Source organism: Phaethon aethereus, assembly GCF_964289735.1.
Source record: "Phaethon aethereus genome assembly, chromosome: 4".
Taxonomy (NCBI): domain Eukaryota; kingdom Metazoa; phylum Chordata; class Aves; order Phaethontiformes; family Phaethontidae; genus Phaethon; species Phaethon aethereus.
Window position 1 is genome coordinate 20,232,104 of NC_138578.1, and position 16,805 is coordinate 20,248,908.

A 16,805-nucleotide genomic window follows, 5' to 3' on the forward strand; every position below is an offset into this window, starting at 1 on the left:
TTCAGTGCCAAAAATTACTGTGTGGGAGAGCACTGCAGGATTTTTCTGTGCTTCCTCTCATAGTCCCTGATGTCGTCCCATCCCTGCAGGCCTTCGGGCTTGCTGTGCTGCTCACCAGCCTCTTCTGTGGCTGATTATTTTCCTCTTCCAGCTCTGATATTGGCTGCAGAAGTTGCTGAGCAGTGGCAACAGCAAACTGAGGACATGTTTCAGCAGTTGTGGGTACAGCATACTATGAAAACACTTTCCCAGCTGTGTGTAAGGGGGCATAGGCAGCATGGGCAGAGGGTGAGATGAGAGTGGGGAGGCAGGCCTGGGCTGAGAATGAGCTGTGCCAGAGAAAGGACATGGTGAGTATGGGACTAATAACAGAGCTGGGGGCTGTACAGGGAAGAAGAGGGGAAACGGGGGAGGCAGATGCCTGAGGATGACACTGCATCAGACCATGTTGGCTATCACCTGTGTGTGGTGTAGTGGGCAGCCCTGGACTTGTGCATGTTTAAAGAGCATTGCCAAGTCCCTAATCCCTCAGCGTAGCGCTGGAGCTCATCTGGCACTGTTTTACACAATGGCTCTGGGCTGGGCTTTTCTGAGAGTGGAGCTGTTAGCGCCACGGGTGTTCTCCTTACACAGAGGAAACTAGCACAAGAAGAGGCATGTGTCTCTCAGTGCTGCCCTTCACGCATTGCCTGCCAGAAAAATGGGGGCAGGGAGGAAGAAGGGCTAAAAAAGGCAGGGGGTTGGAGGGGGAGTTGGGCTTTGTTATCTCCTTAGTGTCAACAACATTCCTTCACCTTTTCTCTAGGGTGTTAACAAGGTAGATTTCAGAAGGGACAAAGCCTTCATCTTGTTCATACAATATTACCTTGCTAATGCCATTGCATATGATTTTAAATACATCATTGTCAATAATTAACTCTACTGTTCTTACCTATGTCTTTGACCTTCTTCCTTGTAACCAGTGAATTGCCTTGAGAAGCAATGCTGTGTATTTTCCGCTTGGCTGTGGAAAATAGCAGCTGTCCTCTAGATGGCGTGATCTTAGCAATGCATTTTTTAAACCAGAGTTTCCCCTTTCTCTACTGTTTCAGGAATGCCTGAAGCTATTATTTAAGCAAGACCTGCTCATTGATAAAACGCTGGGTGTTTCACAACCCTGCAAGCATACTGAGCCCTGTGTTCTTGGCTTTCCAGGGAGCTCATGCTCAGCAGGAAGGGCTTGAAGGGGGCAGGTGTTATGTCAGAAAGGTGCCCAGTGGTATGCTGATAAACCAGAATGGAAAGAAATGTTTGTTTGACTTCCTTTTAAGAAAGTATGTACAGAGGGCTTGTTCAAGCTTGAGGCAGCCTTTGTTTAACTGCTGTCCCAAATAGGAACATGTACTTAAAACTTAGTTTCCTTTCAGCATAGGTTTTCTTTTCAGATGAAAAAGTTCAAAAAACAGGCATGAAAGGGGATGGAAAAGTCTTTTAGATTACTCCAGTGATGAGTTATGTAGACATTAACAGTAGTTGTACAACGGACTGCACTGTTAGCCCAGCACTGCACAGGGTTGGAGACTGATTAGACTGAAACCAGCTGAACCAGCCAGGACTTCAAGGATGCAGCTTCCCCTCTGCTTGTGCTCAGGTGGGGTGTTGGACTCCTGACCAAGCATGCCCTCCCCTTGCTCAGGGATGTTGCAGGCATAAGAAGTTCTTTGGTTTCTGTCCCATCAGAAAGATAGTAGTGGCCTTATGAAACTGAAGGGCTTTGGAGTCGCAAAGAAGGAAGACAGAGAAAAGGAGCTGTGGGAGACTGGCTAGGAAGCAATTAGCATGAATATGTATGTTTGTGCATGTGCAAGAGCTGAATATCAGATTTTAACCTTTTTTAATTCATCTTAAGCTTGATTTAAACAGACTGCTGTTGTGTGAGGCAGAATGTTTGAATTTAACATGGAACTTGGGACTTCCAGCTGTGGTTAGTGATTCTCAGCGTCATGCAGTAGCCTGGGGGGAGCTTCTGCAATAGGAAAATGTGATGAAAGAGGCAGACCTGGCTCACTGGCACGTGTAACACTGCGCTCGCTCCACAGGCTGTTGTAGCTGCATCTCTGCTGTGCTTCATCTTCATTCTGCAATTCACTTTGGCTCCAGTGCACAATGATTTTATCTGTCTTGAATGCACTTACCCTTCTTCCTCTGAGATTTTACGGCTGTGTTACAAGTGCCAGCATGCAAACCTTTGTGTTCACTTCTTTGCATCTCATTTTGTGAAACCCTTTAGACTTTTTTTATTGTTTTGTTTTCCATGATTGGTATTTCTTTGTTCAATTCAGGTTAGAATTGCCCCTACTGTCACTACCTGGAGTAACAAAACTCCTACTGCCCTTCCCAGCCATCCTCCTGCAGGCTGTCCCTCTGACACACAGGTATAACCTTCATTATTCATCTCTGAGCCCCTGCTCCACCCTGATATGTCCCCTGGTGTAGTCTGTGTACTTGACAGTCTGGTATGGATAGGCAGAAGGAGCAGCTGCCACGTACGCTCTGGTTTTGCTCCTTTGCATCTCATGTTACGTATTTTTTCACCAACACCCAGATGAGCGGCTCTGGAAAGCCTTGAGTGGGAGCTCAGTGTGACCTGAGCTCCCCCAGCCCTTGCCCCACACATTATGAAGTGTGCTGATATTTTTCCTTTCCCTCTTTCCCATGGAAATTAGAAGCTTCAGAGTTAACGTTTAAGTCTTTCAGTTGAAAGCTGTGGATGGCAGGGTGCTCTTGGACTGCCTAAATAACAGGCAGCGCTGGCAAGGACCTCTTCCTTATGCAGGAAGGTATGTGCTGCTCTGCTGCTGCTGAAGTCACTGCACATACAGGCTGTGCTTTCAGTGTTACGCCGGGCGCCCTAAGGCACTGGAGTGGTTGAAGATGTTTGCCCCTGTGCTGGTGGCTCTTCCAGGGAATGTGGTTTCAGGCCTTGAAATGTGAACTGATCATTTTTGTAACAGTTCTACTTCAGCACTGCATTACCGTTGCTGACTAAATTCTATCTGCCCCTACCCTTTTTCCTGCAATCTTTTTTTACAGGGAGACAACCCACCTCCCCCAGGGTTTATCATTCCAGGTGCTGTTAACCCCAACACGCCACCACAGCAAGCCACATCATCCAATTACAGCATGTACTCTCAAGCAGGGGGCCGGACAACGTACCCGCAGAGTGAGTAGCGCAGCTCCTCTCTTCCTCCCAGCCAGGTGATGAGACCGCATTTACTTGGGGATAGCCAGCCCCCTCCTTGGGGTTGGGAGGTTTCAGGCCAAGCCAGTCCCCCATTTCTTGGGAGGGTGGGGGGGAAAACTCATGAGATGACATCTCAGGATTGTCATTTCTTGGTGGGGTCCAGGCATTAGGCACCCTCTGTCAGACACTTGTCTCCTCTGCTGAGTGGTATCTGCTCACAGATTAGGACTCCATGAAGATGGGAAAGGGGATGAGGAGAAAAGGGCAATAGTAGAAGTGAGTGAGGAAAGGCGCAGAGCACTGACACACTCAAAGCAGGGGACTGAAAGTACAAGCACCAGGGAGGAAAAAATGGGCATTGATGGGCAGAGAAGAGGCAGTGAAGCCAGTGAAAGGCTGTGAGCTTGCATTTGCTCCCAGAGACTGCTGTTCACTTCCTTGGCCTTGGCTTTCCCTTTGTGCAAACCTGGGGCAGGGGTTTCCCTTCCCTGAGAAGTATCATGAGGACTGCAGTGGTCCAGAAAACAGCCAGAGTGTCAGCATCCATGTGCCCCAGCCCCACCCTGAGTGGCATGGTAGCTCTGGGCAGGAGAGTCTGTTGGGGGAGAATGGGAGTCCTTACAGCCAAGCAGTCCTTTCTCTGGCTCCCCAGTCCCAGTGGCAGGCTGAGGTTTTGAGCAATCCTGCAAGTGCAGGCAGAGTTGTGGGAGCCAGGATCTGGCTGGGCAGGTAAGTGGTTTGCAGGGGAAGGGGCAAGAAGGAAGGAGAGTCGGGTGGCGATGGAAGCAGAGGCAGATGAAACCTGCTCCTCTGTTATAAACTCGCTGACTGAACATCTTTTCTCCCTGTTTGTAGTGTATCAGGCCACACAGCAATACTCTTGTGGAACAGGGGGACCAGCTCTCTATCAGCCTCAGCAGCCTATCGCTGTCCCTGCTTCAGCCTCTTACCCAAACCCTGCCCCTAACACCACCCCTTCCTACCTGCCATCTGCCCCTGCTCACCCTGTACCCTCTCTGTTGTACCCTGGGCAGCCTCAACCCTCCCCGACAAGCCTCAATCCCACCTCTTCCTTCCCTCTTCCTCCCTCTGGCGCATCCTTTCAGCATGGCAGGCCAGGACCTCCAGCAACTTCTGTGGCTTATGCATTACCTACTGGACCAACAGGTACTCTGCCTGCAACCAGTGACCTTCCTGCATCCCAGAGAACAGGTCTGCGCTTGGTTGGGGGGCAGACAGGGAGGGGAAGGGTTTTGCTTTATTACTCAGCACCTTTTCCTTGTGAATGCTCTGTACAAAGTTTGCTTGTGCTTAGAAATCAATTCAAAGCATTTCTAAAACATGTCATCTTCCTTATGCATCTGGCAATGATATGGCTATGTTGCTGCAGTGACCACTTGCTGAGCAGCGTGAGCCGTTTCTTTTTCTTGCAAGTCAGGCCTTGCCACAAACATGGAGCTTTTGTCTTGCCAAAGAAAGGGTGCTACAGCATTGTCTTGTTATGAGGTGGTTGTATACTGTGGATGGATGGTGTCAGTTTAAACTTTGAGGCTGACACCAAAGCTTGCTATGTGGCTAGAGAGCAAAATACAAAAATGAGCAAGTTTTCCTAATCACTGCAGAGAAGATAATCCCAATTCTCCTCACAGAACAATTTTGCAAATATAATTTGTCCCTGTGTCTGTGGTTTGTGAGTGGCATTTCAAGCCCAGGATTGGCAGCATATTTAATTCAAACAGCATTTTCTGTGGCATCAGCTCACTTCCATTATTTTTTTCCTAACTGCTGGGATTTACTGTAGCTGAGAATAAAAGATAATAACTTAAAAGATAATCAGAAGTGATTTAGAAGTGCTTTTACCTGTCTCTTTCCTGAATGTTAATCAAAAGCATGTGTGTGTGGCTGACATGTAAGAGCATGTTTGAGCACATGTGGTAAAGAGCATGCACTGACATGGGACTTAATGTGTCCTTGTGACTGCCTGGATGTAACTGTTTGCTCTGGGACAGTGACTTCACTTGTGATAACAAACCTGCCTCTTCACTTAGCAGCCTGTGAAACAACAGCTTTGCATACGTCAGACTCAGCAGGAAGTATGAGCTGTCCTTTTCTAAACCTGGCCATAAACATACTTCACATCCAAGTGGTCCAGCTGGAGAGCCAAGGACCAGATCTGGGAAGTAGGGAGTGGAGGGAATATTAGGCAGGATTTGAGGGATGTTCCAGGGATGCTGACTCTGCTGACAGACCCAAAGGACCCCACTATGACTCCTCTCTTTTAAACGTCTGTTGGGGTGATGCAGGGCAGAAAAGGCATATTGCCTTTGTCTTGACAGCAGTAGTCCTATGAGTAGGTGCTCTTGGCATCTGTGAGACTGGGAACCCACACTTCTGATGGTACTGCCTTCACACACACACTTGTGTTTTGGGGAGAAATTGTCTCTTGCTCTGTCAAAAAAAAAAAAAAAGAGGACTGGTATAGGGCAGCCACCAGGGCTGTGAGGGGAGAAGAGGCCTTTTCCCTCCAACCTGCAGCCAGATTGGGTGTCCTCTGTTCTTGGAGATGCTGTACCATGACCTCTCCTGACCTCATGTTACGGGGCGTGTCAAACTTGTATCTCTAAGCTAGAGGAATTATTAAATTGGACAGAGGAAGAGGTGTTGGATAGGGTTCTAGGCCTTGGGTGTGAAGCAGTACATTATAATGCAGACTGCATAGCTTCTGCACCTCCAAATAAATGCAAGGAACAAGAAAATTGTTTTCTTATCCATTTTACTATTCTACTTGCGTCACTGGCAGGCACTTCAGATCTGTCATTTGCTAAGTTTCTTGCATTAACAGTGAAGTGACCTAGTCCATGTGGCGTGCTCAGAGCGGATGAAGCTCTGTACTCTGGACAACAGAAATTAGCATCATTAATGACAATACTGGTCAATTTGTAAAATTGAGTAATCCACATAGACAGTAGTCTAACACATCTTGCCTATGTCATTTTAATACAAGGGGAATTAAAGCAGTCGTTATCTGCATTGCCTTGCCATATTTCCTATCAAAATTAAAAGTTGTCCATACTAGGCTTTTTATAAGACTTTCTGAGAACTATCAGTGCTGCTTGTGTTTTCCCAGCAGCTGTGGTGAGAAGGCAGCCAGTACAAAGCATCAAACCTTCAGGAACCCAAACTTAGGCATTATCTCCGATTCCTGACAAACACCAGCCTTGGGCTGAAATGCAGAGGTAGAGTCCAGGGCACAGTGAGGTGCCAAGGCCAGGTGGCTCATGCGTGTGGGCTCTTGGCTTTTAACTGCTGCCTGCAGCTGGAGAACTATGGAAAAAAGAGAAGAGGTATCTGAAAAGCACACTCTGTCCTCTTCCAATTTTTAGATTATGCCTTTCAAAAAACACATAAGCAAGAAGGAGAAAACCACCTTGCTTTGTAAATGCAGAAATGACAGTGTGCATGCTTAATATGCTTAACCACCAACATACTTTCCAATGGCATGAGATCCCATAGAATCACAGAAATCTGCAGCCAGAAGTAGATCTTACCTGTAACTGTGAATGTTCCAGTGCAGAGCGTATAGTGATGCTGATCTTGGCTTTGAAGTGGTGTGCTTTTGTTTGTGGTGATGATGTAACCTGGGAACATCATGTTTCACTTTGCAAATGTGATTCATTTATAGGCAGGGGTAAGGGATGAAGGAAAAAAGATCTCAAATTTGAAGTCTTGAAAAGCACCTGACCTTTCAACTGGCTTGGATTTAAAGATGAACTTAAAGAAACAGTTCTATAAATATCTTCTGATTTTTTGCAAGTGCATATAACATCAGTATGTTAAGCTGTTCTTAGGGCTCCAGTATGCAAGAAAAGCCCACATTTAATTTCATTTTCAAACTATCTCACTTTCTTTTGTGAAAGAAGGATCTTTGAACCTGCTTTCAAGTGAATTTCAATTTTCAGAGTCTTGAATCACATTTGAAATTGTGATAGAGCAATTCTGAGCTAAGGGAAGGGTTTGCACCAGAACTATAAGCGCATCAGACCAATCTCAGGGACAGTTGTTCTCATCTCCAATGTTCCTCTTCTCTTTGAAATGGCAAAGACTTTATTGTCTGTGTTTTGCCATTTTGGATTTGTTGCTCGGTCTCAGCAGGCAACGTGTCTTTTCACATGGGTGTAAAGCTGCTGGGCTGGATGCAGTTGAGAGTGCACCTTGATTTGGGAAAATACATGATGTCCACCTTGGAGTGAAGTGCTTTAAGCATTTCCTGAAAAGCTTTCTGGAATGGTAAACCAATGGTGAGAAGATTGTTGCTAAGAAGAATCGTCTGTCAGCTGCACTGGCTGGTAGCAATAGAAATATGAGAACACCAGAAGAGATAAGAATGTGGGCCAGGCCTCTGCAACATTTGTTAGAAACAACTAGAAAGACTGATTTACTGCATGGAAAGAGGAACAGGCTTGTTTTCAGGGAAGGCAGACAAAAGTAATTCTAGAGGGTGGTTTGGACAAATGACTTGTGTCTAAACTGGCATTGTAATGAGGTTAGGCATTTTTTCTCCTGACTTCTCATGCTGATTGAAACTAAATTGCTAATCAAAAATTACAGATCAATTGTTTTGTTATTTTTGAAGAAAATCTTTTTTAGCTCTCTGCATCTTATCTGCAGAAAGCCTACCAACTCAAGACCAGGCCTCTCCCTTCGCAGGTGAACTAGGTACCACCTAACCTGAAAATAAGTACAGCCACTACATGAAATTAATTGAACAGATATCAATAATGCATACGTTCTTCAGAGAACATGAAGTGCAATGCTATTTGCCAATTACTTTAATCAAATAAATTTTTAATTCCTTAATTAAAACCAATAACATATCTGGAGTTTTTAACCACAGAAACAAATGCTGGTTTTCCCTTTTTTAAAGCAAATTATTCCAGGAAATTAACAGCAGTAAGTCTGGGAGATTTTCTTAACGTGTTACCACTGTCAGCACTGCAGAAGTTAGATTTCCTATATCAGAAATACTCGGGGGTGTTTTGGATAGGGAGGAACAGAGGAGCCCCTGGGGCACATGGCTGTCAGGAGCTGGGGCACTGCCTTTGGTTAAAAAGAAAGCAGATGTGAAAGAGGTTTTAAATTGTTTTTATTTACCCCTTTTACATGCTCTATATGTGGAACTTGTTTAAGAAATCTCAGGAGCAAATGAAATTTCAGATAAATTGAGCAAATTTTGTAGTAAGTTTTGATTTTCTCATAAGCTCTGTTTAAGGTGAATTCATCATCTGCTAAGTGTGGTAAAAAAGTCCATTTACACTGTGGTAAAAAAAGTCCATTGAGCAGGGATTTGGTTTTGTTGGCTTTTTGTGGCTTTGTGCAATAAATCCTGATTACTCAGTGAGGCCATGGTAATTCTGATATATAATGCTGTGGTCCCAATTAAATGTGCCCCATGATGAAATAGGGAACTATTCCTAATAGACTAATGTTAGTATTGGCCTATAAATCTTGCAGCTGCATGGAGCATGCGTTCTTGGAAGAGCAGAACATTTGGTACAGAATAACACCCCTGACTCTGAGTGAATCTGCTCAGACATCCTCTGTGCTTCCAGTTTCAAACAAATTGTCCTTGGTGCAAAAAGCTAAGTTTTGCCACCTTGCTCCAGCAGCTCTGCTCTGCTTTTGGGACACAAAGCACCTATAAACATGCTGTAGCTGGCAGGGGAAACCTGGTTTTATGGCTCTTTTGTGTCTCCAGGGTGGCTGGGGGAATCTGTCTTGAAATGTTTAAGGCTCCTGTTGCCTCTTACGCCTCTTCTTTCTGTGTTGTGTTGCTGGGGAACATGTCTTAACTGTCATGTATAAATACATCACAGTACACAATCGCAGCAGCAGCTCTTGGGAAATGGATGCAGCTTAATGGTGTTCTTACACATCCATGGTTTCTGACATCTCTGCTGCTGATTAATGTTTATAATATAATGTTAAGGTGATCATGGGGAAAAAAAGTTCAAAACAGGTTCTCATTTCTTCTCATATGATGGGAGAAATTTTCACCAGTAACTGAAGCTGTCTTCACATATACAGTCTGGAGCAGAGCTCTGTTTTGGGCATGGTAGGCAACTGCCTGCCTTTTCAAAGGGCGTATCTGCTCAAGGTTTGGTTTTTTTCCTGCATGAGAAGAAAAAGTTAATTATTAAAAAAAAAAAAATTGACTTCTGTCAAACTTGGACCACTTGGTCAAGACACCAAACCTACACGGTGGGTGCAGAGGCCAAAGGGTCTGATGTTGAGAGGCTCTGGCTGGCACAGGACATGTTCTGGCCCCCAGTGAAGGGCGGAGCAGCAGGCAGGTGAGGGCAGGCTCTGCCTCCTCCAAGGTACGTACTTACTCTGTTTTCTTTCTGTCCCAGGGCCTCAGAATGGCTGGAATGACCCTCCTGCCCTGAACAGAGCTGCCAAGAAGAAGAAGGTACTCAAGGAAATCCTGTCTTGACACAATTGAGTGCTGACCACTTGAGCAGCTTAAGTTACTGCTTTTCCTGGGAAACTCATTGGCAGGAGAAGGAAAAAGAAGGGTTAGCAACAAACAAAAGCTGCACCTTGTGAGCAGAAATGGCCCTTATGCCTCTCCAATATGCATTCTTTCTCTCAAAATATTTAAGCCTCTAAAGAGATAGTGGCTTTTTGCTAAACTTGTGGTTATTAATAACAACATTGATCCTGGTTTGAGGGAAGAAAATACCTCAGGCTATTTTCATCTGCATAAAGCAGATGAGTTTTGCAGGAGATGATATGTGAAATGATGAGGCCGTGCAAAGTGTTATAGATTACTGACTTTGCTGGAGCTGAAAGCAATTTATCCTGATTAAGGGTCTGACCCTGAGAGATCTGCTGAGAGTAAGATAATTTTCATGATAGACACAATGTAGTTTTGCAAAACAGATTTAGATTGTAGCAAGACAGAATAACTGGGGACGCTTGGCACAGAGGAGAGTAAGCCTTTTAATCCCCTGGTGCTGCTCTCGTCTTGTGTATCTCCAGCATTCAGTGTCATCCGCTGCTGTCTGAGCCTGGTGCATTTGGGAAGCAAGTGTCAGTCTGGAGTGTGTAGTGTGGGGAGAAAAAAAGTTAGAGCAAGCAAGATAAGGTCTGGGTGAAGGCAGAAGTCTCCCTTACCCTTTGTGTTTTGTTCTCTGCAGTTTGATATTAAGACACTTCTGGAAGATGGATAGGGGATGCTTTGTGTGTTCCTGACTGTCCTGGTTCTGGGACGTTTGTCATGCAGCAGCCAGCATGCTGCCTTTCGGGGCTTCAGGCTCTTTAAGTAGAAGAAGGAAAGTTGTCAGTGAGAATAACTGCTGGCCTTGAGAGCTCAAGAAGTTGCCTTCTGCAGACGGGGTTTTTGCTACTGCTCTGTGTGTCATAGCCAGAATTTCTGCCATAAACAGGGCTTGAGGGTTGGCTCCCTTCTAAATGAGGGATTGTGTTTGTTGCACTACCTGTTGGGTATTTAACAAACCTCTGTCAGAAATGTTTCTGTTTGTTTCCCTTATGCCCACTGTATGAAGAGGTGGCTTATGATATTATAAAATAACTAACCACATGGGCTATTGTAAAGTAAAAGAACTGTCTGGCATTTCAAGTCGCAGCATAACTTGCAACTGTGTTCCACCTAAGAACTTACCCACCACTCGAAAGTTTATTGCTGTGATTCATTGCTTTTATAACTGACTTTGGTGCTGGACTGGGAATATTTTTCTTACTGTCCCAAACCGCTAGCTTAATTCTGGCATCATTCATTCACGGTAGCACTCAGGGTTCTGTAATCTTTCCTCTTTTCCATGCATGCTCAAAGAAATGAGCATATTCCCATGGGAGCTCTCTTTTGTTTGGATTCCTGTATGATGTGTGGCCAAGGCCAGTAGCTCATTCTGCTGTTTCTTCCCTCTACCAAATGTTTCTGAAACACCCCTGTGTAAAGACTGGCAGATGCTTAGGGATGAATCTGAAATGTGCTTATAATCTGTCTTAGTGCAAACCTGTTTGCCAGAAGCTTGAAAGGCTTTCAGAAGCTTTATTGGTCCGTGTTGCTAGCTGTGACCTATGTACCACATGGACAAAAATGTACCCTTTAAAATGAGACACAAAAATCTAAATATAGTGACCCAATAGTAAGAATAGAAGTAGGTGTGAGTTAGTTTTCATTAGTACAAATCTTCTGTTAGTGCTGGTCTGCCAAACCTCTGTTTTTTGCCCTTCGTAGAAGAATGGCTCTGACTTGAGGTTGCTGCAGTCAACTCTTGTGGCCAGGGGCAGGCTCGGCAGACTGCTGCTGCCCTGTGCAGGCGGGACAGCAGGCAGAGCACACAGGACTGGAAACACTGGAGGACATTACTGCCCTGGGGCGCTTCTTACTGTGCAGCTGCTGCCAGAGGAATGGGTTTGCTTAGCCAGACTGAAATCATGTATTGCCTGTCCCCGTTACTTCTATATCCTGGGGGCTCAGCACTCTGCTTGGCAGAGTTCTCAATTGCTGCGGGTTGGGAAGTCTGTAGGAGACGCGTGTTGTGTGCTCTGCTTGCAGCAGCCATGACAGCATAAATGCACTGTTTGTTTTTTCCCCAGGTCCCTGATAACTTCCTGCCCCCAGTTCCCATCACTTCTCCCATCATGAACCCACTGGCAGATCCACAGTCTCAGATGCAGCAGCCTCCAGCTCCAGCACCACCCACTGGCACACCCAGCTTCCAGCCTCTGCAACTCCCCACAGGGCAGCCGGTGCTGCAAGGTGGCTACCTGCCTGCTCCCCAGCCACTGGGGCCATGCATCATGCCACCCACTGTTTCCAAACCCAGTACAGAGGGGGCCCCTGGGGCCCCAATCGGCAATGCCATCCAGGTAACGTAGACCCAGCATGGCACAGTTTTGGTTTGTACATGGGCAGAGCCTTGCAGGCTGGGATCCTGTTGGCCAGGCATTTCTTGTACCTCCAAAGTGTACTGCAGGGTTTTTAGTCACTAGCTTTGCACCATGCTGGTATTTTTCTACTGTAATCTCCACCTAAACGCTGCCTGCTTGCAGTTAATACTCTAGTCAGTATGGGCCAACAAGCTGCTTCCTTCTGCAACTTCACAGCTCTTTCAGAGGGAGCAACAGCAGATGCTGATAATGTCACCTCCACACACCTACAGGAAGAAAGAAGAGTTGTGCCAAGCTGGCTAATAATGCCACTTGGTTTAGTTGAAAACAACATGTGGCCACAGTGACCTGGAAAATCCTCACCTGCTCCCTGTTTCTCAGCATGTGCAGGCACTGCCAACAGAGAAAATTACCAAGAAGCCCATCCCTGAGGAGCACCTTATTCTGAAGACGACATTTGAAGCTCTTATCCAGAGGTGCCTGCTGTCTGCCTCCGATCCGGTAGGTCTCTGCAATGTTCCCAGAGTACCTGTGTGTTTGGGTGAATGCACTGGTACCTGCAGCACAGTTAGCCATGGCAGCCCCTCCTGAGATGGCTTTTTCCTTCTAAAGGCTGCTTTGAGCAACCACAAGCAATGCATAGAAAAGACATATGCACATAGGATGTGGCAGTCTGGGGCCAGAGCACAGCCCAGCTGCCCGAGCACTTTCACTCTGGTCCTTACAGCCCACAGCATGGGCAGAGCATGATGGTGGTGCTTTTGGGCAGGGGATTAATCTGTTGCAGCCCCCTCTGCTGCTGTCTTCTAAGGAGGAGGTTGGAATTGGTTACAGTTAAGGTTTTGATGTTGATGGTTAAAAATAAATAAATAAAATGAAAAATTCGAAAACCTTTAGAAAGCGCTGTCCTTCCTTCTGTCACGTGATTACTATGGAGGCGTGCCCTGTACATTTCCTTAACTGCTGTTTATAATCCAGAGCAGGAAGCAGCCAGTATTATGCCAGGTCTGAGCCAAGGCTCACATACATGAGTACATGCATCAGATTTTGATCTGTGATTTGTGATTTCTGATAACAGACTCATTTCAAAAGGAAACACTGGGTAGTAGGGAGTAGAAGGTTGAGCTTTAACATGACCACTGGAGCTGGATAGGCAAAACATCTCCTGTGACAGTCAGTACTTTGTAAATAAGCCATCCATCTCAAAGCTTCTCATTTATTTCCAGTAGTCAGTAAAGAACACTCTATCCCTCCCAAAGCCCAGATGCTGACTGTTAAGCTCATGCCTGCCACATGCTGAAAGGTGGATGGTGAAGACAGGCTGGTGGTGCGCAGAGGACTTTGGGTGCTAAATGTGCTCGGTCAGCAGCACAGACTCACACTCCTGTTACGGTGACAGGGAGCTGAGCTGCCTGAGGGCTCTGTGGCAGTGGCTGCAGGAGTATATTGGGCGTTTGCTGTCAGTTCTGTCTGCTGTACAGTTTCACCTGGCTCTGTAGTTTAGACTTGACATCTGCATATATGTACTCCTTATTTTCCCAGTGGGTCTCAGCCCAGCAGTTTCAGGGTGGACATGCCCATGCGTTCCTTTACAGAAGCTTTTTGAGGCCATAGACCTTTCTTTGGACAGACCTCATAAGGTTTGGTAGCATTCAGTCCCTCAAAACCCTTTCTTTAAAGGATATGCTGTACAGTGCAGAGATAGAAGTCGTATACTGCATGGACCCTTTGAACTTTTCTTCCTCTGAGTGCCCCTTCTCCCAGACATAAAAAGGAGGCAAAAGCATTCAGTTCATATCTGCTCCCAGGGATTGCTTTTCTGCTCTGCCAACATATTTTGCTTGCTTCCTGTTAAGTGTCTCTGATTTTTCTGAGGTAGAGCAAGCGTTTCTGGCACGTAGCACTAAGAGACACCACCCTGATACATCAGTTATCGTCGGAACAAACACAGACACTGCTCAATTATTACATTCTGAAGGGGGGAAAATGGGAACAGGAAGCAAAGAGTGAGAAGAACAACCAGTTTGCACTTCTTCCACCTAATTTCCTTTGCTGGAAAGATGCCTTGCTGTTTACTAAACACAATTTATTCCTTTTTGCCCTAGTTGGCTATCTGTAAAATTAAAACAGCATGTATGCATTTTCACAGGTTTTGAAACAAATGTTCCAAAGTCATGTATCTCTCTGAGTTAGCCAGTCCAAAAGAATTAGCCAGTTTCTTATCTGCTCCTCCTGGGGGCACTTTTTTCTTACTTGTCTCAGTTCCTTGACAACTATGTTGAGGGGTTTTCCACATGTGGCCTGAGATCCCTGTGCTGTGTTCTCCTTTATGCCCTTTGCCATCCAAACAGCTTTCCCTAATTTCTAGCACAACAGGCAGCCACCAGTCTGTCTTTACCCCTGAGCTAGAGCGTTCCCATAGGCTTTATTTTCTCTCTTGGCAATTATTTAATCCTGGGAACATTTTCCAGTTGCCAGGGGAAATGGCACTAGCCTAAGTGAAGAGGGATTGATGTACGTAATGATTTAGAAGGAAGTTCCGTTACTCTCGTGCACTGATGCCACTTCTGCTGTTGACTGCCTTCTTTTTTGTGCCTCTGTAATTGTCACCTTGATGCTTTATTTTATTATTTCATTATTCTGGATTAAAATCTTCAATTTCTGTGGCTGTTTGTTTTTAAAAAAAAAAAAAGGGGGTGGATAAAAATGCATTTGTCCATCAGCTGCTGTGGCACTCCAGGTGGAATATACTGGGGTTATTTTAAGAGCCTTTGGTGGCAAAATAATTCAATGCATCAATAGGTGGCTTACTTTATATAAAATCATGGAAGTACAAAGGATCTGTAAGGACAGTTTGGGTTAGGCTATTAGTTTTTCTGTTGACAGTAAAAACTTAGAAGCTTCTGGTTTTACTCATCACATAATGAAAAATAGTTTGTCATAAATGGTGGCTGAGTTTTATGTACTTAGACTTCAGTGACTGCATGTGCCCTCAAGCTCTCATTGACATTGCTGGATGCTTGATTCCAGTAATAACTTTATCCAGCTATCATCATGCTTTGCCAGTGAGCCACAGAAAAAAAATTTGTACTGCAACTCAGAATTCTGTCACTTTCCATATCAGCTATAACTGTGGGTTTTGCAAATGACCAGTGGCTTATGAGATGCACCTCTACAGTTTACTATTCTTCTATAGTAAACTGTAGAAGTACAGCTTACTATTCTCTATACTCTGTAGTATACTCTATACTCAGTAGAGCAGTTAACATGTGGAGAGCTACAGTCATATCATGTGGTCTTTCCTAGCAAAATTGGGGGAGAAGAGTACAGAGCAAAGAATTCAAATGATGTGTTAGGAAAATGTTGTTGAGAAAGGAATTTCATGTGCTGCGTGGACCTCTTTGCAATGATACCAGATCAATACGGTGTTCTTAAAATCGCTGTGGCTTAATGTATTTATTTCTCTTGCAGCAAACCAAGAGGAAACTAGATGATGCAAATAAACGCCTGGAGTTTCTATATGACAAACTTAGGCAACAGACAGTAAGTTCTGTTTTACTACTACCTGCACACTCCCCACCCATCCCCCCCCCAATATTGCAGGTATGGCCAAGAACTGGTGTGGACCCCTCTGCAATATGTAGCAGGTGCTTGATCTTTGGAAGCATGCTTCAAGTCCATTTATTGTGTGTTTCCATGCAGTTCCCAGAAACAGCTAGGTAGAGTGCTTGGCCCCAAGTACCTGTGCAGACTTCAGAGTTTTGGAGTCATGTCATGAGTTTTATAGTGCTGTGCAGGGACTGTGCTGAGCCAAAGAGCAGAGCTCCTTACAGTGAATGCATCAGGAGGGTTCCTGTCCCCAGCAGCTGGCACAATGAGCCAACACAGCAACTTTGCCTGCTCCCAGCAGGAAGTGACACACATGCAGCCTGGGCTCAAAAAAACCCTGGAAGATTTAGCTGTTGGAGGCTCAGTGACTTCACTGGAAGGCAGGTGTGCAAGCACTTTTGAAGACTTCATGATTTTTCTAAAGCCTGCCAGGAAGTCTGTGGCAGAATAAAGGACTGGGCTTAGATCTCTTAGTACCTTAGAATTAGAGTGGTCTAATCCTGTCATTGTCAGGCCATCTTTGCTGAGCAATTAACTTTACCCCAAAGGCATAAAAGCTTGGTAGGTTTTTCATGTGCCACAGTCTGTCACTGCAGGTCTCCCACCTCAGGGAATTGCATCCAGAGGCTGGCAGTGAAGGCTTGCAGGGCTTTGCACTACTGCAGAGAAGATATGTTCTGGTTGAAGTCTGCTGTTAGACTTTGCAGTGACTGTTCCCAGTGTGGGGCAGCTCTGAAGATGGCTGTCTTTAAAGAAAGGAACTAATTGCTGCGCCTTCCTGAGGGCCAAATGGTGTACTTGAGATTTCTGTTTTTCACTAGTGTATGCACTGTTTTTTCTTTCTGCTGACCTGCCTTGTCTGGCTTCCTTGCAGCTCTCTCCAACCATCATTAGTGGTTTGCACAACATTGTGAAAAGCATTGAAACCCGCAACTACCAGGAAGGACTGAACATCCACACACACATAGTCAGCACCAGCAACTTCAGCGAGACCTCTGCTTTCATGCCTGTTCTGAAAGTTGTCCTCACCCAGGCCAATAAGCTGGGTGTCTGA

General features: G+C 45.4%; 1 protein-coding gene across 13 annotated transcripts in view; it reads left to right on the forward strand.

Annotated features, from left to right (window-relative positions):
* The window catches only part of SEC31A (SEC31 homolog A, COPII coat complex component), a gene marked incomplete at both ends in the record, with an annotated part of 44,405 nt that extends 27,600 nt beyond the window's left edge, over positions 1 to 16,805 (forward strand). For 2 of the 13 annotated variants that reach the window (XM_081999215.1, XM_081999220.1), the window contains 7 exons: positions 3,073 to 3,202; positions 4,079 to 4,435; positions 9,634 to 9,692; positions 11,849 to 12,121; positions 12,524 to 12,643; positions 15,614 to 15,685; positions 16,626 to 16,805. In XM_081999215.1, the coding sequence (XP_081855341.1) occupies positions 3,073 to 3,202; positions 4,079 to 4,435; positions 9,634 to 9,692; positions 11,849 to 12,121; positions 12,524 to 12,643; positions 15,614 to 15,685; positions 16,626 to 16,805 (1,191 nt within the window). Of the gene's footprint in view, positions 1 to 2,321; positions 2,415 to 3,072; positions 3,203 to 4,078; positions 4,436 to 7,891; positions 7,940 to 9,633; positions 9,693 to 11,848; positions 12,122 to 12,523; positions 12,644 to 15,613; positions 15,686 to 16,625 lie in introns of all 13 variants that reach the window. The other 11 variants (XM_081999218.1, XM_081999209.1, XM_081999208.1 and 8 more) reach the window with 10 other exon arrangements.